The sequence below is a fragment of the Thyridium curvatum genome (genome assembly GCF_004353045.1).
Source record: "Thyridium curvatum strain D216 chromosome Unknown NODE_75_length_202845_cov_76.514972, whole genome shotgun sequence".
Lineage (NCBI taxonomy): Eukaryota > Fungi > Ascomycota > Sordariomycetes > Thyridiales > Thyridiaceae > Thyridium > Thyridium curvatum.
In genome coordinates this window covers 71,252-94,354 of record NW_022156830.1, presented here as the reverse complement: position 1 = coordinate 94,354, position 23,103 = coordinate 71,252, and the positions used below count along the sequence as shown (strand labels likewise).

General features: G+C 56.6%; 5 protein-coding genes across 5 annotated transcripts; 2 read left to right on the top strand and 3 right to left on the bottom strand.

The window, feature by feature from the left end:
- Window positions 1–322: 322 nt before the first annotated feature.
- Window positions 323–1,981, bottom strand: E0L32_009853 (uncharacterized protein; the record flags this gene model as incomplete). Its single annotated transcript, XM_031144861.1, has 2 exons — window positions 323–1,812; window positions 1,867–1,981. 2 exons carry the CDS (start codon window positions 1,979–1,981, stop codon window positions 323–325), a joined length of 1,605 nt encoding a protein of 534 aa, XP_030990375.1.
- A 1,625-nt stretch (window positions 1,982–3,606) lies between these two features.
- On the bottom strand, window positions 3,607–4,562 carry E0L32_009852 (uncharacterized protein; the record flags this gene model as incomplete). The annotated part of the gene is made up of 2 exons (XM_031144860.1): window positions 3,607–4,479; window positions 4,530–4,562. 2 exons carry the CDS (start codon window positions 4,560–4,562, stop codon window positions 3,607–3,609), a joined length of 906 nt encoding a protein of 301 aa, XP_030990374.1.
- A 657-nt stretch (window positions 4,563–5,219) lies between these two features.
- E0L32_009851 (uncharacterized protein) lies at window positions 5,220–6,179 on the top strand (the record flags this gene model as incomplete). The annotated part of the gene is made up of 3 exons (XM_031144859.1): window positions 5,220–5,385; window positions 5,511–5,619; window positions 5,678–6,179. The coding sequence occupies 3 exons, from the start codon at window positions 5,220–5,222 to the stop codon at window positions 6,177–6,179; spliced, it is 777 nt and encodes a 258-aa protein (XP_030990373.1).
- A 787-nt stretch (window positions 6,180–6,966) lies between these two features.
- On the top strand, window positions 6,967–9,555 carry E0L32_009850 (uncharacterized protein; the record flags this gene model as incomplete). The annotated part of the gene is made up of 1 exon (XM_031144858.1): window positions 6,967–9,555. The coding sequence occupies one exon, from the start codon at window positions 6,967–6,969 to the stop codon at window positions 9,553–9,555; it is 2,589 nt and encodes an 862-aa protein (XP_030990372.1).
- Window positions 9,556–9,882: 327 nt separating this feature from the next.
- E0L32_009849 (uncharacterized protein) lies at window positions 9,883–14,298 on the bottom strand (the record flags this gene model as incomplete). The annotated part of the gene is made up of 4 exons (XM_031144857.1): window positions 9,883–9,904; window positions 10,213–11,411; window positions 11,800–12,357; window positions 12,460–14,298. 4 exons carry the CDS (start codon window positions 14,296–14,298, stop codon window positions 9,883–9,885), a joined length of 3,618 nt encoding a protein of 1,205 aa, XP_030990371.1.
- Window positions 14,299–23,103: the final 8,805 nt, after the last annotated feature.

Here is a 23,103-nt window from a genome sequence, read left to right as displayed (position 1 = left end):
TGGCTTCATGATGATGGGCAGGGCTAGGTTCTAGTTGAAGACTTTATTGGCACCGGTGCTAAAGAAGCCACTAGATGGAGCGGAGGAGCGAAAGTATCCTGGAATTCATTAGAAAATAAATAAGACCCCCTTTCTTCCCAGGGGCACAAAAGAGACCGAGAGCCCAACATCCCTGGGCTATCCCCAAGCACAGAGAGGAATGTCTGCTACATAATTGCTCCCTTTTTACAAAATCGACAAGCTGACTGAAGCTTCAAAGAAAAGATCCTTTCAATGGGGCCAGATTGCGCTTCGCTCAATCTGAATTGATCTCCCGCCCTCTCTACAGCTCCTCTCCAAGCCTCGCGCCGCCGCCACCGACCCATCCCTCACGCTCGTAGAATCGGAAAATCAGATCGTAATCGTCGAAATCATGCACGATGCGGTCCATCCGGCGGTATCCCGGGATGCGCTCAAGGCGCTGCCGGCTCTCGGCATTGGCGCCGTCATGAATACCCATCCCCGACCCGTATGGATTGACGCCTTTGCCCTTGGTCTCGAAAAGGGTCACGCTGAAACGGCCTGGCCGGAAGATGCGGACCACGTGCTCGATGATGTCGGCGGTCTCGCGTCCCTTTTGGCCACCCGGAACATTGGTCTCGAATGACGCAAAGGAGCAGTCCGGCTCGGGCGTGACATGGACGGTGAAGTAATGGGCCGATGGGTTAGTCGACTTGTTGCCCTCGTCAAACGAGCTTTGAGCTCCGTCCGGTCCTGGAGGCGCCGGAATGACGCCGTTGGCAGAGAACCCACAGGGAGCAAACATGTAAGCATCGATGCGAGCGTCGGGATAGATCGACGTGGGATACACGTCCGAGAGGCCGCAGTTGTTGGAAACGACGGTCCCGAGAGCGTGTCCCTCGGTGGTCAGCGACTCGGCGAGGACGGCCTGGTCCGTCATTGGAGTAGCAGTACCCGCTCCCTTGTCAACATCGTCCACGTCGAAAATCTCATCGGCCGTGGTACCATCGCTGGTGCAGCTCTCAGACAGCCCACCGAGGCTGTCGTGGGCCGCCTTCCGAGCCTCCTGAGCTTGCAAAGGAACCTGTTCGCACGCGACCGCACTCGCGTGCGACAGATAGAACTGCTTCGCATTCTCCGGGTCGAGATCGGTCATAAGAATCTCCAAGGTCTCGTCGCTGACATTCTGGGGTACTTCCTCAGCGGGAGTCACGAGGCCGGCGGGGATCTTGGAGCGAGTAGGACTGATTGTAGTCTTCCCCTCGTCTGGCGAGCGAGGCGGCGTGTGTGTGGCGCCAGGCGAAGTGATGTATAGATACCAGTGATCGCCGTTCATCTTGCCCACCATGTAGGCGCTGCCACCCTCAAACATGTCGTCGAGGTACTTGACTTCCTGCTTCCAGCTCCGGTGAGGCCCCTGCTGCTTGTCAGGGAAGAGGAAGTTCTTCCGGCTGTAGAACACACGGTAAGGCGTAGCCGCTGCCTTGATGTCATCGAGCGACCCAGTGTTGTGGTATGGGAAGCCGGCATCGACGGCCGCAATGCGTAGGAGCCGGTGCAGTCCCAGAAGCAAGGTTGTAGTGCCACAAGTCTTCAAGATGATCTTGTGGGGGAAGACAAACATGCTCGACTCGGAGAGAAGGTAGGAGTCGACATTCTCCGAGGTGATGACGGACAAGATCTTGCAGTTGACCATATCAAGCATCCCAACCCACGTGTCGGACGGAACGGCCTTCAATCCATTCTGGGGCACACCAGCCGGCAGAGAGGTCGGTCCTGGGGCGAACCACACCTCCAGCAGCTTCTCGGGGCCTATACAATGAATGAGTCTCTTGATTGCTAGGTTGAATGTAGGGGTAAACGTACCTTCAAATGCATTGCTGGAATCCAGATCGGCAGCAACATCGTGATTGATAGTCAAATGCGGCGTTGCCTGGCTGGGCGAGAAAGTGTAGTCATTGGGGACTTCAAGGTTGACCATCTCCGTCTTGATCTCCTCTGATGGAGCTACGGGCAACGGGATGTCGGCCGGGGTTGAGGGAGAGGCGGACTACTGAATGACTTGCGAGCAGTCTTTCCGCGGAGCGCTAGCTGCCACTCAAACGAACTTTGCGGCGTTCGCTTGAGAGAGTAGGCCCACAGGACGGTGGGTTTCCGTAAAGTGCTGGCGGAGCCAGCAACAATGTCGGGTGAGGTATTGCGCAACGTCTCGCGAAGGGGACGTTAAGGGGGGCGGGCGGAGAGAGGGAGGATGAAGACCTTGGAGGACGGAATGGTGGGAGCTATGTAACCGCCGTCTGGTTGTCGAGTTGTGATAGCCCGACCTTGTTGGCGAAGCGTCGGGGTAGCCGGTATCCGGAGGGAAAGGCTTTGATCGGCTTGATATATGTGTAGAAAAGTGCTATGGAATGAGGATGGAGGTCGTGCTATCGAGGCCTGTAAGAGCATTGTCAGTAAACATGTTTACATCGCATGCAGCGCTCGTAGTGGCACGGAGCACGGGGGCTGTAGATATGTACGACCAAGGGTCTGTGAGAGAATAGGGAGCGGGTATCTGCCGTACTTTGCGGGTTTGGACAGGAAGCGAAGCAGGTCTCTTGTGCTCATGGAACCCTGATCTCGGTAGAGAGGGTGGCTTTGGCGGTCTGTCCGGTGGAGGAGTTCTTGTTGGCAAGGAATATCTCAACTAGTAATCATGAAAGGCGCAAAAAGGAAGCGGAACTAGTAGAAGGAAGATTCCTCTGTGAGCAAGAGTCTCCAGTAGCTCTTGGAGAAGCTGTCGCCGTAGAGCTGGGCGCAACAAGGTGGGTGGGATGGGGCCCAATCTCGAATCGAAAAGACAGAAGCGGCACGGCTAAGAGCAGCACAACCGAGCGAACAGTCTGCAACCTGTTCAAGGCGTGCCTGAGTGTTGCCTCGAGTGAACGGGGACGAGGTCGACGAGCGCAAATTTATGTTCTGTCGAACGTTACGTGCACCAGGGACACTGCATGTGCACGAATGCGGTGCGAATGGCCAATTTGAATATTTTTTTTTTTGCTCCTCGCCCACCAGCGCCCACCTTTGGGCTGCAGTGGCTTATCGGGCCATGCAGTTTTTGGAGCGGCGATTGGATCGAGATAGGTGGGGCAGCAGTGGTGGGAAAACCCGGCTCGTGCCAATTGACTTCTGCAATTACGTAGTGTCTCTCTGCTAGGATGATGTCTTTGGTGGGGTTAGATTCAGCACATCCCCCGCTGGAACCAACCCCTGAGGCTTCAATGCTGCCCCTCCTCCAAAGCTGCACACAGGCTCTCCGGTGCTAGCTAAAAGGCCCAGGTTTCTCTCCACCAGTGTCGCATGCTTGACCAGTCTCTCATCACCCATCCACGACCCGTGCATCATGCACAACTATAGTGTCGGGGATCATCTGCTGTCCTGAGTGGTTCATCATGCCATTACCCGGATCTTTCCGTAGAGATCATAGCTGGTGTATCGGTGCCATAACAGACTGCTGCTCAGGGATCGGAACCGGGTAAATCGGCACAGGTCCGGTACTCCATCCTCAGTCTGTGAGCTAGAGTTGCACACCGGAGCCTGCTCATCGATACGGAGCCCTCGAAGGGATCATCCCGCAGTCTCGACGGCTCGGATAACGCCTTGCGTGACCGTGTTGAAGATCGGCGCAAGCGAACAGAACTGGTACTTCCGGACAAGCGTGCTGATCTCTCCCGGGTCGCCCGCTTCTTGCGTCGTAGACATGTCTCTGCCGTTGACCTCCGTACCAGCCGGGTACTGCGGCACGCGGCCCGTTTCCACCAGCATGCTGAACTGCGGATCGATGGGGACTTTGCCCAGGAAGTCGACCGCGAAGTCTTGGGCCATGACCTGGCCTCCCCCGCTCATGAAGATGTTGGTGCACTCTGAGCAGTTTGGACACACAAACCCGCTCATATTCTCCACTACCCCCAGTACGCGGATGTTGGTTTTGACACAGAAGTTGAGTTCCTTTCTCACGTCTGCTGTCGCTACCGCCTGGGGCGTGGTGACGACCACTGCCCCGGCCAGCTGGCCCGGCGAGGTCTTCTGGAGGAGCGTCTCGGCGAGTGAAATGTGTTCGTCGCTCGTCCCCGGCGGCGTGTCGATCAAGAGGTAGTCCAGGTCGCCCCAGTAGACATCGCTGAGGAACTGCCGTACCATGGCCGTCTTCTTCGGCCCCCTCCAGACCACAGCGTCGCCTCTCTTTGGCAGCAGGAAGCCCAGACTCATGACACGCAAGGAGCCGATGCCTGCGGCAGGGTCTGCTTCATGGACAGTGATGGGCAGCCACCCGCCGGGTGCCTGGATGACTTTGGAATCCTCGATGGCAAACATGCGGGGGATGGACGGCCCCGTCAGGTCGACATCGAGCACCCCAACCGAGTGCCCTGCTAGGGAGAGTGATAGAGCCAGCTGCGTCGTGACTGACGACTTGCCAACACCACCTTTTCCAGAGAGGATCTGCAAGACGGGTTAGTGCTGGCCATTCACGAGATACCACGGCAACGTACCAACACAATGTGCTTGACTTTAGATAGCGACATGGCGAAGTGAATCTGTCACTAGGCTGCGTGAGAGTGCAGAGTTTCTCAAGCGCCCCTCCTTTTATAGCCAACGCTACAGGCGAAAAATGAAAAATGCGTGTGCAGTCGATTTTTAATTCGTATAGGTGAAAACTTCGTTGGGTCGGATTGAGAAAATGGATAACAAACGCCTGGCTTGCTGCGTTTCTTTGTGAATAAATATCGGCTCCGTTGATGATGCTTTATCAGCAGAAACGGGCCGCCGACTAGGCGATTCCTGAAAAGGCGATAGTGTGAGTCAAATCCAGTGTGCTAAGCACCCGGTGCCGGCCTCGATTCAAGCCATCCATCCATCATAAGGATCGCGGTACACATAGTGGGGGTGTTTGGTCTGGGCCGGCGAACCACAGAACCTCTGATCAGGTACTTTGAGCACCACCACAACCCTTGGTGCGATCTGCTTCCACTTGGACGGACACTCAATCCATATTAACCTCTAGCTTGGGTTCGACCCTCTTCTTCTCGTAACAGCTCCCGGGGAATTGATCAATGGCATCAATCAACGACCTGGCCGCAGCAGCAGTAGCAACATCGCCGTCGACCTCGGGCCCAGCCGCGAACATCCCGATGAATCAGGCCCCACCACCACAATTGCCGTCGATCAGCACGGCCATCGCCATGTCTGCTACATCCGATAGCGCGGCGGAAGGAGCCCGCAGTGGCGTCCGGGGAGCACTGATTGTGCTCGAGGGCCTGGACCGGAGCGGCAAGACGACCCAGGTGAAGCTCCTGGAACAGCGGTTCGTCGAGCTCGGCAAGAGAGTCAAGGTCATGAGGTTTCCTGGTAGGTTGCTTTCGTCCATTTGTCTCATACAAAGTGATGCATGAAGTTGGTTCTACACATCCAATGCGACGCATTCCATGAGTTTCACGCATGCACACGTTGAATATTCACTCACACAAACACAGATCGGACAACGCCCATCGGGCAGATGATCGACAACTACCTCAAGAGCCAGGTCGAGATGGACGATCATGTCATTCACCTGCTCTTCAGCGCCAACCGCTGGGAGGCAGCGTAAGTCGCTTTCGCTCCCGCTGTGCCCGTGAATATACCTGCTGACCATCAGGCACAGCAAAACCATTGCCTCCCTCCTGGCCTCGGGGACCACAGTCATCTGCGACCGCTATTACCACAGCGGCATCGTCTACTCGGCTGCCAAGCAGAACCCAAGCCTGACGCTGCCTTGGGCGCGTGCGCCCGACGTCGGCCTGCCGCGGCCAGACCTGGTGCTGTTCCTCGACCTGGAGGAGGCCGTGGCCCGGTCGCGCGGCGGGTGGGGCGGGGAGGTGTACGAGAAGGGAGAGATGCAGCGGCGCGTGCGCGAGCTGTTCTGGGGTCTGAGCCTGGGCCGCATCGCGGTAGAGGGGTCTGCCGTGGGCGCGGAGAAGGCGTTGTCACCGGTGGCGGGACGGGGCGAGGAGCTGAGGTTCCGGCAGGAGGAAGAGGATCTGCATGTCGTCGACGCCGGCTCGTCGGTCGAAGAGGTCGCCGAAGAGATATGGAAGGTTGTCCAGCCCAGAGTAGAGGCGGTGGAGAGGGGCGAGGTCGGCAGGGAGGTCAGGCTCGTGTCTTGAAAGTGGCCAGAATAGCTTGTGGGTTCGACCTCAGCATCGAAAAGCGAATGTCAAGAACAGTTATCATGAAGATGCCCTCTGCAAGTCAAACATCGATGCAAGCCGCCTCGCCTGCCTTACTCTAAGTCAGATGAGGAAATTGACCAACGACATGCAAGGGTCTCGGTGAGCATTGATCGAACAGTGCAGCAATTTTCTAGGCCAAATGATGAGGGTGCACATGCCTCCCAATATCAGTTCCATGGATCGTTCTTTGACTCTTGAATGCCATTGTTCCGCAAGCTGTACAAGTAACTACCTAGTACGGAGTAAGCTCGAGACCAGCCCGGGTTGCTAACACGGAAGCCTGAAGCCGCGACTCAGCGCTGTCAATTTAGAGTTCTCCACTCCGCTAGCGCCACCAGAATGCAGGCCCCATGTATCAAAACCATGGATCTTGGACATGCACACTGCGCGCCCGTACAAGATTGGTCGACATTTTCGCTGCCCCTTTGCTGCCACGTTCATCAATCTTCTTGGATAAGCCCGATGCTCAAGTTTCGAGAACGTTGCTTCCATTGATCCGCTGAATTCCTTCGCTGTGCTGGTCTACAGCAGAGCTACCTCCCGCACCAACCACTCGCGCTAAATCGAACTCTGGCGCACGCCCCCCTGCTCGACAGTTGATGATGCACACCCTGGCCAAACCCCGTCACGACGACACTCGAGCTTACTGAACCAACGGGCCTCGCATCGCTAGGCCACCTTGCATGAGGCAATCGCAACATGCAAGTGCCCGCCGCGCAGAATGGAGGATCCATGGGGCTCGCCATGGACAGCCGTTGATCCAAACCGCGACAGCCCGTCCAAACAACAGACCACCTCCGCCGCATCCGACCTCGAGCTGTCCGCGCCCGCGCCCGCCTTCCTCAACGCCGCCACCTCGCAGGTGCCCAAGTTCACAGCCAACTTCTCCCCCTGGGCAGAAGACGACGGCGACAATGGATTCGGAGACTGGTCGTCCGCGTCACCCGCGCCGACGAGCTCGTGGAACACGGGATGGATGAGCAGCAGCGCGGCTGGTGCCGAAGGCCTCAGCCCGAATCCGCAGCTCACCCCGACCCCGAAGCAGGACGAGTTCGCCATCGCCAGTCCCATAGCCTGGCCGGGGAGTACTGCGACATCGCCCGGCCTCCGGGCAAAGTCCCGCTCCGACTCGACCTCACTCTTCCCCGCGCATTCGCCCGACCCCTGGGCGCACGATCTTAGCCCCCACCGCGGGGCGACGGCGCTCGAGCGCAAGCAGCAGGGTGCTCTACGAGAGCCCTCGCCGGTGCGATTGGATAGTGGAACTCCTCAAGATTCCGGAATCGTACCGAATGTCCAAGACGATGGGAAGAAGCATGCGGATTCTATGCACAAGGACAAGAGCGAGGAGACACTTGCAAAGACGGAGGCTGCCGAGGCAGCGATTGAGAAGCAGGCAGAAGAATCGCACGCGGACAGAACGAGAGAAGACGATACCAGCGCCATTGATCGGGCTGGAATCGAAAGAACATCGAGCTCTCGACCATCCTCGCCCGAATCTGTGGACAGCCAACCCGCGGGAACACGCCAGGACTCCCCGATTACATCCATCGACGAGGAGGGCAGGGCACGGCCTCAGTTACAAGAACGAAAGGTCTCATCTAAAGTCCAGGATCTTGTTGAGATGTACGATGGGCTAGGCAGGAGAATTGTCCACGAGCCACGGATATCTAAATCAAGGGACGTGTCTAAATCTAGGGACGAGTCTCAATCTAGGGACGAGTCTAAGTCAAGGAACCGTTCGGACTCGGGTCGACAACCTAGCATCAGTACCGAGCAGCCCTCGGATGATGGCGATTTCGGTGACTTCGAAGATGCAGCAAGTGTGGCGTCAGAGGTAGAAGATGCCTCGGAAGAATCACCAGATGTCACACCCAAGAAAGCCATTCCGAAGCAGGACATTCTCTCGCCTTCGACGGCCGTTTCGGATATCGAGGAAACGGACACGCAGCGTACCAGTGGGGCTGATGAGACAAAGACAACGGAGGAGATAAAACGGCCAGAACCTGCAGAATTCGCGGTGGATCTTGGATTGATCTCTCAGCTATTCAAGCTACCGGGCCAGACTTTCCCGGAGGACCCTGAACCAGCCACGATACCCGACAAGATCATCACCGACTCGTTTACAACCATATCAGAACGAAAGACGTGGTATCGGATATCACGCCTGGGTACACTTAGGAAACACAATTACGGCGATGACGAGAACTATAAGCGCGTCTCATGGAGCTCGTCGTGGATCCACGCTGACACCATCAAGATCGTCCGCAGGTGGATGGAAGAAGATTCTATCACGGGCCGGCCAACATTCAAGGGCGGCGCGGGCAAGGGCAAGGGCAACATGTTTGGATGGGACTCGGCGGCTGAACCAGTCAGTCTCGACAAGGTCTTTGCCATGAGAAAGACGGCCTCGCCGCGCAAGAAAGCCGCGCACAAGCCAGAACCCCTCCCATTGCGGTCATCCATGTCTCTGGGGCGCAAATCTAATGATTCATCTGCCCTACCCGGCCCTGGCAAGCGCGCGTCGCTGATCCAACCGCCGGAGCCGGCAAGCCCATTCGCGTGGGCATCGCCTCGGACCAGTGTCGCTTTGTCGAGCCCTGGAATTACTCAGGCGTCTGTCGCACTCTCTACTGCGACACAGGCTGGTTCACAAGGGCCGGAAGGGCCGCAAGGGCCGCAAGGGCCGCAACTGGGAGGCACACTCCAGTCTACGCCGATACCCAGCAATCCTCCCAAACCTGGTCAGTCCCAGCCAACGAAAGACCTTGTCCAGGCTGATGACGACGATGACTGGGGAGAGATGGTCGGCTCACCTCAAGACTCTGGTCCGCCCATGGGTGCTTTCGATGAGGCCAGTAAGGGGGAGGAGAAGACTGGGACAACTGCGCCTCCCGTGCCCCTTGGGCAAGGTCAACAACTTTCAAACCCCCGGGCTCCTGGGACAGCTTCATCATTGCTTGAGCCCCTCCCAGTTCAGCAGAGTCCCTTAGCCGGCACTCTAGCTACTTCAACGGCTCCGGCGACTACCGTTGATCCCTGGCAGTCTGCCGACTTCTCGTTATGGGACACACCCGGCACTTCAACCGCCGGCAACATACCGCAGCCCCAGGCTACCAAGATACCTGAAGCACCAAAACCACATGCGGCTTCCTTTCCTATTGGCCTCCAATCTCCAGCCCTCTCATCACCCCCTCTACCACACCCAGTGGCCGCCCCGGTAGCGGAGCAACATCCTGATGATGCGGCTGATGCACTCGTCAACCGCATCATCTCAAACCTACCAGACCTGTCGTACATGTTGCGATGAGAAGATGTCGAGGAATTCAGGATACGATTGCAACGAATCGGGCACGTTTTTGGTTTTCTATCTATATTCCACCCTTTTTGTATGATAAAGTACTTGATACGGGCAAGGCATTGCACGGTGTTTGGCGTAAAGTAAAGCTGCGTGTTTAGAAAGGCGAATATTGCGTGTTTGGGGCAAAGGACAGACAATCATATATTGAAAAGGAAGCATGAGACACAATGAATGCGTCAATTTCATAGCATGAGTTCCAAGAATTTCTCATGAATTGAGAAGACTCGCATGCGAATCCTCGATCTTTCTTGGCTCCTAAGAACTCATAGTAGGTAACTAGGTAGTTAGATACTTCAGGCTTTGAAGTCGTTAGCCTCAAGCTCCAGCGCTAATGTTCAGCGGAAGCCGCCACGCCCCAGGCGATTCTGCACGTGCTGGAGGCAGGGCCCCGCAGGCGTTCATCATCTGATCCACCTACAACCTTGTCTCATGACGATGGATCCGTGATATTGAATTGCGTGCTCCTATTTCTCTCGACGACAACACTCAACATCACCCCCTTTGACTGTTCGCAATCTTACCCAATGAACTGAAAGAATAGAAACCCATACTCTACTCAACCACGACACAACTCTGCCCCTGATACCGCAACCATGGATAACACACCTGCCGCGGCATCCGGCGGCGGCGGCGGCGGCACCAGGAGCACCAGGCGGCAACGGCCCAGCCCCGTGCAGACCTTCTCGTACCGCTTCCTCCTCATCGTGCCGGTACTGCTCGCCGTCGCCACGGCCCTGCTGCTCTTCGTCCACTCGGACGTCAACGTGGCCATGCTCTACTCGCAGTGCCACGCCCGCTCGCGCCTGCACTGGCTCAGCCGGGTGCCCGTCCTCGGCGGGCCCTCGTGCTTCCTCGTCAGCTTCTTCCAGGAGGCCGCCGCCTCGGTGCGCTCGGCGGCCGCGCTCGGCGTCGTGCTCTCCTTCGTCGCGGGCCTGCTGACCGTCAGCACCGTCGAGGCCGCGCGCGTCTGCAACGGGCCCGCCGTGCTCATCGCCTACCCGACAGGGCCCTGGCTCGTGTTCAACCTCGTCGGCGGCGCGCTCGTCTGGGAGCTCGTCATCATCCCGGCATTCTTCCTGCGGTCCAAGCAGATCATCGCCGCGCGCGCGGCGACGGACCGCACGCTGGCACCCGCTTCCCACCCGGACGTCGGCGAGGCCATGCGCCACCTCTCGGCGGCGGCCGAGGTCGCGGCCATCCCCATCGCCGTGGCCGTCGGGTTCATCCTGCCGTCGGTGCTCATGCTCGTGCTCGACTCGCCCGCCGCGGTCATCGTCTGGCTCTTCTTCCCCGTCTACGTGTCGCTCATCCGGCAGGGCATCCGCTTCGGGCTGACGACGCTCGCGAGGGAGCACCGGACGTGGCACCTCGAGTCGCACCGCCCGTCGCTGCTGGCCGTCTACGCCCTGCCCATCCTCTGCTCCGTGGCGTCGTACGTCGTCTGGTTCTGGAGCCTCGCGCAGAGGGACGACAGGCGGGAGATGACGAGGGCGACGGTGCGCTTCATCGAGATCGACATGTTCTTCATCGTGCTCACCGTGCTGTACTGGATCTTCGTCGAGACGTGCTGGGAGGTCGCGCTGGTCACGATCCTGGCCTCGGCCGTCCTGGGGCCCGGCGGGGGCCTGTGCGTGGGCTGGATCTACCGGGAGGGCAGGGTCCTGCAGACGCCGGAGCCTGTGCCAGAGGATGTGGTGGCTGCTGCCGATGATGAAGAGGCTGGACCTGGCGCTGCTGCTCCTGCCACTAACGAGGAGACTCCCCTGCTGCGGTGACGGTCCTTGAATGTGGCGTTCGTGGCAGGGCTGGGCTTGTAAAATGGATCACGCCATGTCCGCTAGGGATTGCTCATAACTATAGATAATATCCAATAATTCTGACTTGAGTTGCTCTATCAATTCGCCTTTTTTAAAAACTGTAGTCATTGCTTTTAAAAGACATTTTCATGACCCTGCTGACTCTTGACTCTCTTACATATTTGCACTGATGCATGTGTCGTGACCACCAACGCCTATTCCAAAAATGCGCGCCATGTGATGATCCAGTCAGTACAAGGGTATCTATCATACACAAGAAAAAAACCAACAAAAAGTGATAATCTACCCTGAACCCTTCCCAGTTTCCTCGTTTCTTTCTTTTTCTTTCTTTTTCTTTCCGCCTCGTCCCTCATTCTCCTTACAGACAGACCTAGACTGCCGACATATCAGCCTGCGGGAAGTCCCCATTTAGCCAGTCGTTGGAGAACCACGTCAGGGACTCCATCCCAAACGGCTCGAGCGTCATGTCGAGCCCCTCGAGCGCCCCCTCAAAGGCATTGCTCTGCTGAGAGGCCGACGTGCCGTTGGACAGGACCCCGTCCTTGGAGACGCCACCAGTAGCCATACCCGTCGCCGGGTCGGGGTGATGGGTCGCTGTCGTCGCCGTCGGGGCGAACCCTCCGTATGATGACGGGGCCATGGCGGGCATGGGCATGGGCGTCTCGAGGGACTGGTAGAAGGCCTGCACGCCCCCCGGGAAGTCGGTGGCCGGGGTCGGCGACGGCAGGCCCGGGTTGGCGCTGGCGTCGTCCTCGATGATGACCTTGTTCAGCACGCTGTGGCGCGACAGGACGGCCGGCGGCGGCTGGGCCGAGGCGGCTCTCTGGTGGCCGCCTGGGGTGTCCATGACCACGGCGCTGGGCGTGGGCGGCCGGCTCGCCGTCACGTTGTTGTTGAGGGGCCCGTTGGCGAGGAGCTTGTCCATGTCCTCGCGCTGTGCGTTGAAGTTAGCGAACGTGTTTGTAATTTTGAATCTCCTTCCATCGGAAAGGAAGAGAAACAAGGGAAAAAGCAAAGCAATGAAAGACAGGCTTACAATATTCATCGTGATGGGCGTCACGACGACCTGCCGCAGCACCTTGTCGCACACCTTGGCCATCTCGACGACGCCCTCGGTCGTGACGCCAAACAGACCCTCCGAGCTGTGCTGCAGCGTGTAGAAGAGCATGCGCACGCACTGGTACAGGCAGACCGGCAGGTCCATGTCGGTGACGGGCACGCCGTTGTCGAGGGTCAGCAGCAGGCCAAACATGTCGGCCATCTCGCGCGCGTGCTCGTAGACCTTCTGGCGGCAGTGGGCCGCGAAGCCGGGGTGCTGCATCTCGAGCTGGTCGATGGCGGCCGAGGGCATGGCCTCGCGCAGGCCCGCCAGCGCGACGCGGTACAGGTCGCAGTGGCACTGCTGCCACCAGATGTGCGTCATGACGAAGACGCAGAGCCGGGGCGAGTAGGTGCGCAGGCGGACGTTGGCGTCGGACCAGCGGAAGCTGACGGGCAGGCGGGCGCTGAAGGCCTCGAGCTCGCCCGACAGCTCGGCGAGGCGCGTGGGCACCTTGGCCAGGACGGCGGGCGTGCAGCGGCTGGCCACGGCCTTGGTGTACTGCAGGATGCGGTTGCGCAGCAGGTGCACGCGGATGTGCAGGGCCAGGAAGCCGATGTCGTCGGGCAGCGGCGGCAGCACGCCGTCCGCGCCCGGCGCCGGCTGCTGGAGCGGCTCCGTCGTCTCGGGCAGGTCGTACTCGAAGTTGCGCTCGTTGCACGGCAGCTGGATCTTGATGGCGTCGGAGCGCCACGCCCAGAGGCTGAAGTCGGCCAGGCCCCCGGACAGGCCCGTGTCGAGCATGTACAGCGACCACATGAGCCGGCGGCGGGACTCCTGGGCGAGGAAGCAGAGCTTCGGGTTCTCGTAGTTGAGGCGCAGGGCCACGGCGAAGCGGGACGCGATGGCCTGCAGCATGAAGGCGGAGGAGAAGCGGGTGCTCAGGAGGCGGTGCTTGATGATCAGGATCAGCGCCTGCAGTCGCAGGGTAGAGGGCCTCTCGATCTCCTTGAGCACCAGAGCCTCGGCCTGGTCGATGCACTTGGGGCCCAGCTCCTTGGTCCCCGGGCCGAGGTCGCTCAGCAGCGCGGTGATGCCAATCATGGCGAGGAGGAGCGGCCGGTCGATGAGCCCGGCGTGGTAGCGCTGCATCAGCGAGGCGCGGTGGAGGAAGGAGAGCATGGGGATGTGGTGGACGTAGCGGAAGAAGTTGTCAAAGGTGCGCATGGCGACGGCCTCGATGTTGTTGTCGTCGGCGCCGGGGGTCTCGCGGCCAAAGTTGCTGGGACTCGTGGCGCTGGCGTGGTCCGGGTGGCCCGACGACATGCTGCGGCTGTGGTCGGAGAAGTGGTCGTCTCTGCCGCCGCCGACGTGCGGGGCCTCGCTCATGACGGTGTCGACCATGAGGCCGCCGGGTGTCGAGGCCACCGACGCCCGCACGCGCTTGCCGGGGCGGTAGACGCACTCGATGCCCTGCGCGCGGCACCTGTCGCACTTTGGCGTGGTGCCGCTGCACCGGGCCTTGCGCGAGTGGCAGTTGAGGCAGGCCTGGCGGACGCGGCGCCGGGGCAGGGTGAAGGGGGACACGCCGTCGCCGGCGAGGCCCTCGCCGTTGAGGCCGGCGCCGTCGTCGTAGGAGCACGAGAAGCCGAGGCGCTCGCAGTTGGCGCAGACGTCGCGCCGGCCGTCGCACCGGACCTTGCGGGCGCGGCAGGTGACGCAGGTGTTGGAGGTGCGCTTGGCCGGCGGTCTCGCCTGGGACGAGCTGTGGGTGGTAGGGTGGTGGTTGTTGGTCGTCGCTGTCGTCGACATGGACGACGGCGAAAAGGTCTCCATGTCTCTTTGTCGAGCGGCAACAGGCGCTACGCGAGCGCACCCGATGTCTTAGGGTCGCGAGATGGGGCGACGCTGGCGCTGACGCAGCAAAGGTGATCCGAACAGGCGCCGCGACGTGTGACGCCTCAGGACCGACATCCGGGGAAGGGTCCCTGGCCCGGGAAGACTAGCTGACTGACTGACGCTGCTCCCGTCCGGTTGTGTGTATGGTGGTGTTGTTGTTGTGATATCGGCGGTCGAAGTCCGTCCAGCAGGTTCCGGGAGGATGGAAAGGTGGCGCGCGTGTGTGCATGCAACAGCGGCGACGTCGGTGACGGCAAGCAATAGCAGCAGGTGAGCGAGGCTGGCTGTAGTGAACCACAGCGAGACTACTGGCGCAAGGCTTCTGAATACATAAGACGGTACTCTGGTGACAAAAACCCCGCCCCTCAATCGCAATGGGGGAAAACACTGTATGGGTTTGTAGAATGCGGTAAAATACAGAGAAAGCGACGTCGTGTAAAGTTTCGGTGAGCGGGGGTGTCTGGTTGGGTTGGTTGCGGGTTGGGGTAAGGCAGGTAGTGTAGTCCCGTCGGGGAGAAAGCACAGGTCCTCCGTATGTTAGGTAGTCACGGTAGTGAATGCAGGTAATGAAAAATTATTACGGAGTAGATCGGGGTCGGGGAGGGTGCGATTGGAAGACTGGGGACTTCAGGGAGAGTGAGAGAGCGAGAGAGACAAACAGACGACACACGGACGGACCGCTTGATTCACGCAGCAGCAGCAGCACCACCACCACCACCTCCACCACCACCTCGAGTTACTCTCCATACCAATGGCCGGCCAGCGGATGACTACTCCCTAAAGTAACCCACAAATATCCAACACATGTCTAGTGGCTCCACCGAACGCACGACGAGCAACGCCGTCTGGACAGCTACACGAACGAGAAGATCATGAGAAAGGAAAAGAGCCAAGGCCAAGGAACAGAACCTGCAGGGTCTGGCATTGTTCTGGGCGGGATGGGCAACGGCTCGGCAGATCGACTGGCAGCCAGCTTTTGCAATTTGTGGCCGGCACCAGACCTAGAGTCCATGGCATTTGATCGGTCAAATGAACCGACGGGTCCGAGTCCATCCATCATCGCATCATCCCCAGGCCAAGATCCGACCACCGTACGGCGGTCGTCCCCCGTCGCCTCCGTGTGTCCCTACTTATTTTCTGGATAGCCAGCCAGCACGACCCCGATCCGCCCCCCTGATCTGTAGTCTGGCCAAGGTTGGTTTTCCTCCCTTCGCGGCTTTGCGAGGCGAGCGGTCTTTGCTCCGACGACTTCCTAGCTACAATGGCCTGCATCGCCTCTCGGCTATTAAGCCATCGTGCCAAGAGATTTGCCGGCCAACGACGCGCCCTACAAATGATGATCCGGGTTTCTGGACTCGACCTTGGCTTCCCAATAGTATTCTCTTGTAGAATCCAATCGCCTGTGGAGTAGAAGGTGTCCAAAGAAAAACCTGGACCTTTGCCGGGTTCTCTCCGCGTAAAGAATGTGCAAAATGAGGAACCGGGGCCGGCAGCCGGCACCGGCGCCCGGCCCTTAGTGGAGAGAATGACGACCGACAGCCGCCCGACAGCCGAGCCGCCATCTGGTCGTTGAAATCATAGGTGAATGTAACTACCAACCTTGCACGATGCTGTACATACTCATTCTTGAAGTGTTATTCAACAATCAAGATGTTTATTTCAAGCTGGCTGCTTTTGCAGTCTAACTTCAGAGCCAAGGTCCTACAAATTCATATTGAACAGACATTGTAGTCCATAGTACATCTTCAGGAATCCACAAAAAACCTAGCGCCTGTCCATTGTCCAGATCCTCGCTCTTCAAGTATATCCAGATTTCGTTCCCCGTCGTATTATCCGACAGAAAGATTTTGAGATGGGTGTATAGCAGACAGAAATATTACCATCCTCAAGGTTCGAAGTGTCTCCTGTTCTTCTTCGACGCCACCCAAAAAAGGCAAGTGTGGTTCTCGACCACACGCTAACAAGCCCGGTCCTGATTGAAATGGTCATATCGGTTTGTTCTCTCCGCCGAGCTCGATTTGTAGCTTTGGAAGTTGTCGACACCCGTTGACGCGTCAGGTTGGTTGGTTTTGGGGGAGGTTTGTTGTACTGGGAGTTGTCGACACCTGCCTAAGTCTCAGGTTGGTTTGTATTTTTTTTTAAATAACGCCAGAAGCAATAAGAAGACTCACCTATTGCAGAGAAAATGGGATGCGATATTCCATCTCGACATGGATGTGCAGTCAACCACGGAGAACACTGGCAGCGAGTAGCTGACCGATGGCTCAGTGCAGGTTGGCGTAGATGGTTATATAACCTTTAAGGTTGATCGGGCAGACCTCAGAAGCCTAGCCAGGGCGAGGGTGGCAAAGACACCCCAGCAGAGGCCGCAAAGGACCTGACCGACAAGCAGCATCTCGCGGCTGGTGGCGAAGAAGACGCAGTTGAGGTCCATCATGGTCGCCATGAGGACCTTGTGGTAGCCGAGTAGCCGAGCCGGGAAGGCGTAGTTATCAAAAGAGGGGACGGCTGAAACGTCGGGTTGGTTTGGTGGTCACCTGATGGGATGGGAGTTGTTGACACCAGCTGAAGCGTTGTGGTTGGCTTGGTGACTACCTGATAGGATGGGAGTTGTTGACACCAGCTGAAGCGTCGTGGTTGGTTTGATGGTTACCGGGTTCGTTGAATGGTCAATGGATGGGATGGGAGTTACCGACACCAGCTGAAGCGTCGGGTTGGTTTGATGGTTACCGGGTTCGTTGAATGGTCAATGGATGGGATGGGAGTCGTCAACACCAGCTGAAGCGTCATGGTTGGTTTGATGGTCACCTGATGGGACGGGAGTTGTTGACACCAGCTGAAGCGTCGGGTTGGCTTGGTGACTACCTGATGGGATGGGAGTTGTTGACACCAGCTGAAGCGTCGTGGTTGGTTTGATGGTCACCACAATGAATGGGACGGGAGTTGTTGACACCAGCTGAAGCGTCGCGGTTGGTTTGATGGTCACCACAATGAATGGGACGGGAGTTGTTCACACCAGCTGAAGCGTCGCGGTTGGTTTGATGGTCACCACAATGAATGGGACGGGAGTTGTTCACACCAGCTGAAGCGTCGTGGTTGGTTTGATGGTCACCACAATGAATGGGACGGGAGTTGTTGACACCAGCTGAAGCGTCGGGTTGGTTTGGTGGCCACCACAATAGGATGGAAGTTGTTGACACCAGCTGAAGCGTCGTGGTTGGTTTGATGGTCACCACAATAGATGGGATGGGAGTCGTCAACATCAGGTAAAGCATCGGGTTGGCTTGATGACTACCAGATAGGATGGGGCTTGTTGACACCAGCTGAAGCGTTGTGGTTGGTTTGATGGTTACCGGGTTCGTTGAATGGTTGCCACAACGGATGGGATGGGAGTTACCGACACCAGCTGAAGTGTCGGGTTGGTTTGATGGTTACCGGGTTCGTTGAATGGTTGCCACAACGGATGGGATGGGAGTTACCGACACCAGCTGAAGTGTCGGGTTGGTTTAGTGTTTACCACAATGGGACCTGTTGATAGCCGCCAGTCAGATTAGTTTGGTGATTATCACAACAGTTTTCACTCCGTACCTACTTGCCGGAAGACACTTGGCCTCAAAAAACAGTCGTTGAACTCACACCAACCCAGGCGCTGATCGTCCATCCGCATCATCTCAGCAACGTAAGTTGAGTCATATCAACGCCTCAGCCCCTGGGCCGATACCCGGATGGGAGTCTGCAGGATGGCCACCATCCCGGTCCAATTGCGTGTTGTATGTCGTCGTTCTTGCCAGTAGTGACTGCCGCGAGCGCCGTACTGGTACTCTTTGTCTCAGGCGACCCATGTGACCAAGATTCAGCTTCCGAACGAGGGGGCGAAGTCCATGAGCTTGGTGTGCACACCAGATCTCGTTTCGGCCTGCGGCTCGGGGTAGTTGGCACCTCGCACTCTCCAATGCCGACTTCTGAGAAGCCCGGTTTCTCCTAGTCCCAGCCCTCGAGATCGTGTGCAAGTGGCCGTGCTCTGCGACTGTGATAAACTCGAGAGAATCTAGCAAAGGTTGACACGCCATAACCAGGGCAGGGCAAATGAAGCGTCGGGTTGGTTTTTTTTTTTTTTTTTTTTTTTTTTAGGAAACGAAAAGCAACGCTGGGAGTAAGAATAGTTTAACGCTTAACAAAGAAGTAAAATACAAGAAAAGAGGAAAATGGAAACGGGAAGGAAAGCAACGCTGTTAAAAGTAAAAGAAGGTAAAAATGGAGAAACCCAAATATAAATAAAAAAGCAAAAACCGATAACAACAACAATGCAAAGAAAATAATGAAAAATAAAACGATAATCCGGGGGCCGGGCCGGAGTCGTGGGAGGGGGGGTGGGCGGCGGAGTGGGCGGCGGCAGCCCGCCGGGCACGAAGGGAGCGTTGTTCATGTTACTTTTCATCTGGTCAGTCCTAGGGTTGCCGAGCAAGGTGTGCAGCCTCCAGCAAAACACAGACTTACACGAAAGTTATGATCGAAAAACTGTGACATTACATTAGCTTCTGTTCACCTATCGGGGAGGGAAATGGGAATGGAAGCGAGTTCGCAAAGCATAGAAACGTAGCGATGCAGCGTAGGCTCACTTGAGCAGAGAGACCGGTAGATCAGCAGTCCGCTTTGACAGCCCGGACGTGAGATGGAGGCTCATTGTAGCTGTCTGATGCTTTGTTTTTGATCTGTTCTGGCTTGACAATATGACAAAAAGAATCTGGTCGACTTACATTTCTCTGCGATCTCTGAAGAAGAGAACGAGAGAGAGAGAGAATTAGAAAGTCGGAACAGATAAATATTGAACAGCATCTTTCGAAACATGTAAGACGGGCAGGTACAATCGGGAAGTGGGCAATTCCCTCTCTACAGCCAGGCAATTCACGGCAGCTTCCAAGGGCAGCAAGGTTTCTAGGATAAACCTTTCCAAGTGAGGTTCACAACAGTCAGTCACAATACGCTTTAGAACAAAAAGCAGCAATTCCCAGTATCAACAACTAGCGTCAATTCGCGGCAGCTTCGACTCACTCAGGCGCAACAAGGTTCCTGGATGAGTCTTTCCAACTAGATCAACAATGATAAGTCTCAGCCCGCTTTCAGCACCAGAAGGAGCATGTAAACAAGCATGACATCCTCAGAGAATCAAATACGTCATACTTACAAGGTAACTGTTGACACCCCAGGTGGCTCGTATCCCTAGCTGCCCAGTGGTGGAGAGCACGGGGGAGAGTCCAGTCGCTGCCAGCATAACGATACTAAGCAGTAAGGCGGTTGATCCACAATCGGGCTGCATTTCTCTGGCAGCGGGAGCTCCTGGCATTTAAAGTTGACCAGAGATAGTAACGCGAACTTTTAGGCCAGCAGCAAGAACTCCGTACCGCAAGAGTACCTGTCAGGGACCGGTGCCATGACATGCAAACACTCCTACTGAAAGATTGGCAAAGAGACACGTTCCTGCCTATGTAGACCGCTCCAAGTAGAAATCATCCCGGGCCGCGATATGGTGATAGCCCCATGCTTGGACTGGGAAAGATCAGACACAAACAACCTCCTACAACTCATCAATTACAGTGATACTTACAGACTGCGTTTCGATTCCCGGGATTCTCATTCCCAGCGTAAAAATGGGGTTCTAGGATATGCCAAGTCGCTATAGCGAGGTGGCTGTGAATGCAACCTACCTTTCCTGGGAGTGTAGCTTCATCTCGGATTCTCACATCAGTCTCGTTCATGTTGTCGTTCACTTTCAAACGGCGTACAAAGTCTCTTTCGTGCCCTATTACAGACTACTTATAGCTATCTCAGGTGATGTCTAGACCATGCATGGCCTCTTTCATCTCAAGACTGATATATGGCTATTCCTCCTGAGCCGAGCAAATGGCAGCTACTTGTTGGGCTGATGGCATTAGGGTGGACTTCCATACTCCTCATTGTGTCTTCCTCACTGGGGAACGTCATGATGACTCTGGAACACGGTTGTTGTGTTTGCTGCTTCTTTTCGACCGTGTCTAATTCACAGTGTGACTCGGCTTGTACCTGATAGGTAGACCGAGAAACAACTCTTGAATAGATAGACTCTGCCAACCGGGCTTATGATCCCGTGGCGTATCTCCGTTATCGACATCCTGCCGGTGCTGAGTCCTTCCACAACTAATGAACAATTGTGGCAGCGATTGAAGCTGTAGTGTCCACCTAGAAAGAGTGCAAGTAGCTACATGGTCAGCAAATAATCTTCAAGATTTGTCTTTCCCCTTCAGCCCTGACATGCCTGTATCACTGCTTTCTTAAAGCCTGACGGAGCCACCAAATCGTGTACCGAGCCGCCCACAGCCCATATGCCAGCCAGTAAGCTGGATAGGTCTGTACATACCAGATGCCGTAGTGCACATAATTATATGACCAGTCGTGGAAACCCCGAGCATGCCGAGAGTTTGGTCTCAGAAATGGGCGGACTGCAAGTGCTAAAGGAAACGAGAACAGAGCGGCGAATGGCATCATTGCCGCCACTCTGATATTCTCTTCCCGAGACCGTTGAGATGCGTCCAGAATGAGCAAAACACCAGCCATCAGGAGAAGCAAGGCTTTCGTTAGCAGGCGAGTGGAGGTCAACCGGTTGGTGAATGACATATTGACTTTTTGGGGCGAGTTGGATGATGAATGGGTTTGGTCATGACAGGCTTGTTCCTCGACGTCTTCCATGTTGAGTAAATGGCGAGTTGTCTCACGGTAAAGGCGGACCGTCTTCTGGCGCCCTCCTGAATCGTCTGCAAAGATATCTCATGGGAAGATGGCACCTATCGACTGATGAGACTGTTGTCGCAGGCAGAGATGGAATGTTTGTCGGCTTTATAGCCTTGAGCAAAGCTTCAAACTATGACTACGTCGCCATTCCATTTAGCTTTAATTCCCTCCCGGTCCCAAATAACTAGCACTGAGACTGCAGTACCAGACGAGCAGTCCCACAGGTTTTCTTGCTGCTCATGCTGGGTGTCCGTGGTAATCAAGGTATGTATGAGGAGAGATCCAGGGATCACTTTAGTGCATGCAAAGCGATCGAATGTTCTCCCTCCCAACAGACAAGATGTTCTGGACAAGACGGCCAAGCCCACGCTTGAAGCTTGCTCGAGGAAAAAAAGCACGCTTGGCTATCGCTGTCGGCCGTAGCGGGGTTAAGTTTAGGTACCTGGAGGGAACACGTTTTCCCAGCAGTCTGGTCAGGCGATTGGAGGGACAGGAGACGGGCATGCCATCATCATGCGAAGTAACTTGGGTACCTGCTGTTCTGTTTTTGCTTCTGACGTCCAGCCCACCTTGGCTGGTCCATCCGCGGTGGTCTCCCTCTTCGCCCTTTGTCCCGAGGCTCGCGACTTCATACTTGGCACGTGTCGCCTCTACCGACTCTTGTTCGACTAAAGTACACAAAGGAAAGACTGATTGCTTTCTATCTCTTTGACTGCGTTCAAAATGCGAGACGAGCTTGCTCCGTCGGGACTAATTGAAGGTCCGAGTCCGCTTCGTTGGTACAGACACACACACATGCGAATTGCAGCTTCTGCGGATGGGGGGACCATGGTAATGATGATGCCAATCATGTGCCAGAGATCAGCGCCGCCTGGAACAGGAAAACGAGCAGGAGAGTGACAGGACACTTGACTATTTGCACGTGTCAATGGAGCCGTCTTTCCAGGCAACCCCGTTTCTAGTGGGCTTGGGCGCCTGTTTAGGGCGTTTAGGGGGCTGATCCTCAGCACGCTACAGGCAGCCCCTAGGCCAGCCCTCGATCACATGCGAATTGTAACGACGCTGACCCCCCAGCGATTGGCTGCGTTCAGGACCCTGGAAGCACCCTAGTTCGAGCGATGTCCCCCACAGGGTCAGGTCGATGATGCCCGGCATTCGGGTGACGGCACGCGCAGCCAGATAACTAATCAAGAAACCTACTGTACAGTCCTTGCTGAGAATTCGCATTCGCATGGAGTGCCGGAAGTGTGTAGTCAGAGAGATCTTGCGTAGTTGCAAAATGCCGATCATCAAGAGGTACCTAAGGTAGTTAAGGTTACAAGTCGTGGCTCCGTGGTTGAGACACCCATGGGTCAGCTAAGGTAAAGAGCATCCATGGATGTCCTCTAGTAATTTACGAGTTCAGCGGAGGACTTGACGCACACACACCTGCCAGAGTCGCAAAGTCGGGACCGCCCCCGCTCTGACATGTGCTTTGGTCGTGGCCGACACCGCCAGCGAGCAAAATGCTGATTCACAAGCCAGCCCCAGCGCTGCTCTCGCTTTTTTCTGCGCTTGGCTCTCGCTGGCCCGCCCCATTCTGTGACAAACCCGCCCACTTTTCTTGTCTCTTCGCCATCCCACGCCCGCTGGGCTCCTCCACTTTCGCCTTCTTTTGCTTTAAACCTGAGAGAACCGCCGCCGGCTGTCAATCTCGCCTTGCCCCATCGCCCATCCATCCTCGACTTTGCTCGCACTTCCTCGTGGACCTAACTACCTACACTTCGAACGCACTCGAGTCATCCTGCTGACCCTAATAATAAGCCCGGTCCCTGACATATCTGCACCTCTGGCGTGCTTCCGGCCCTCTGTCCGTTCCAGCCTTTATTTCCACCCAAACCTTCGTCCCTTGAGTCGTGAGACCGATCTCTTCAGCCATGCACGCCTCCTAAATCGGCTCCGCACTTGTGTGGGCTCTGTCGCGCGCATCCATCCAGC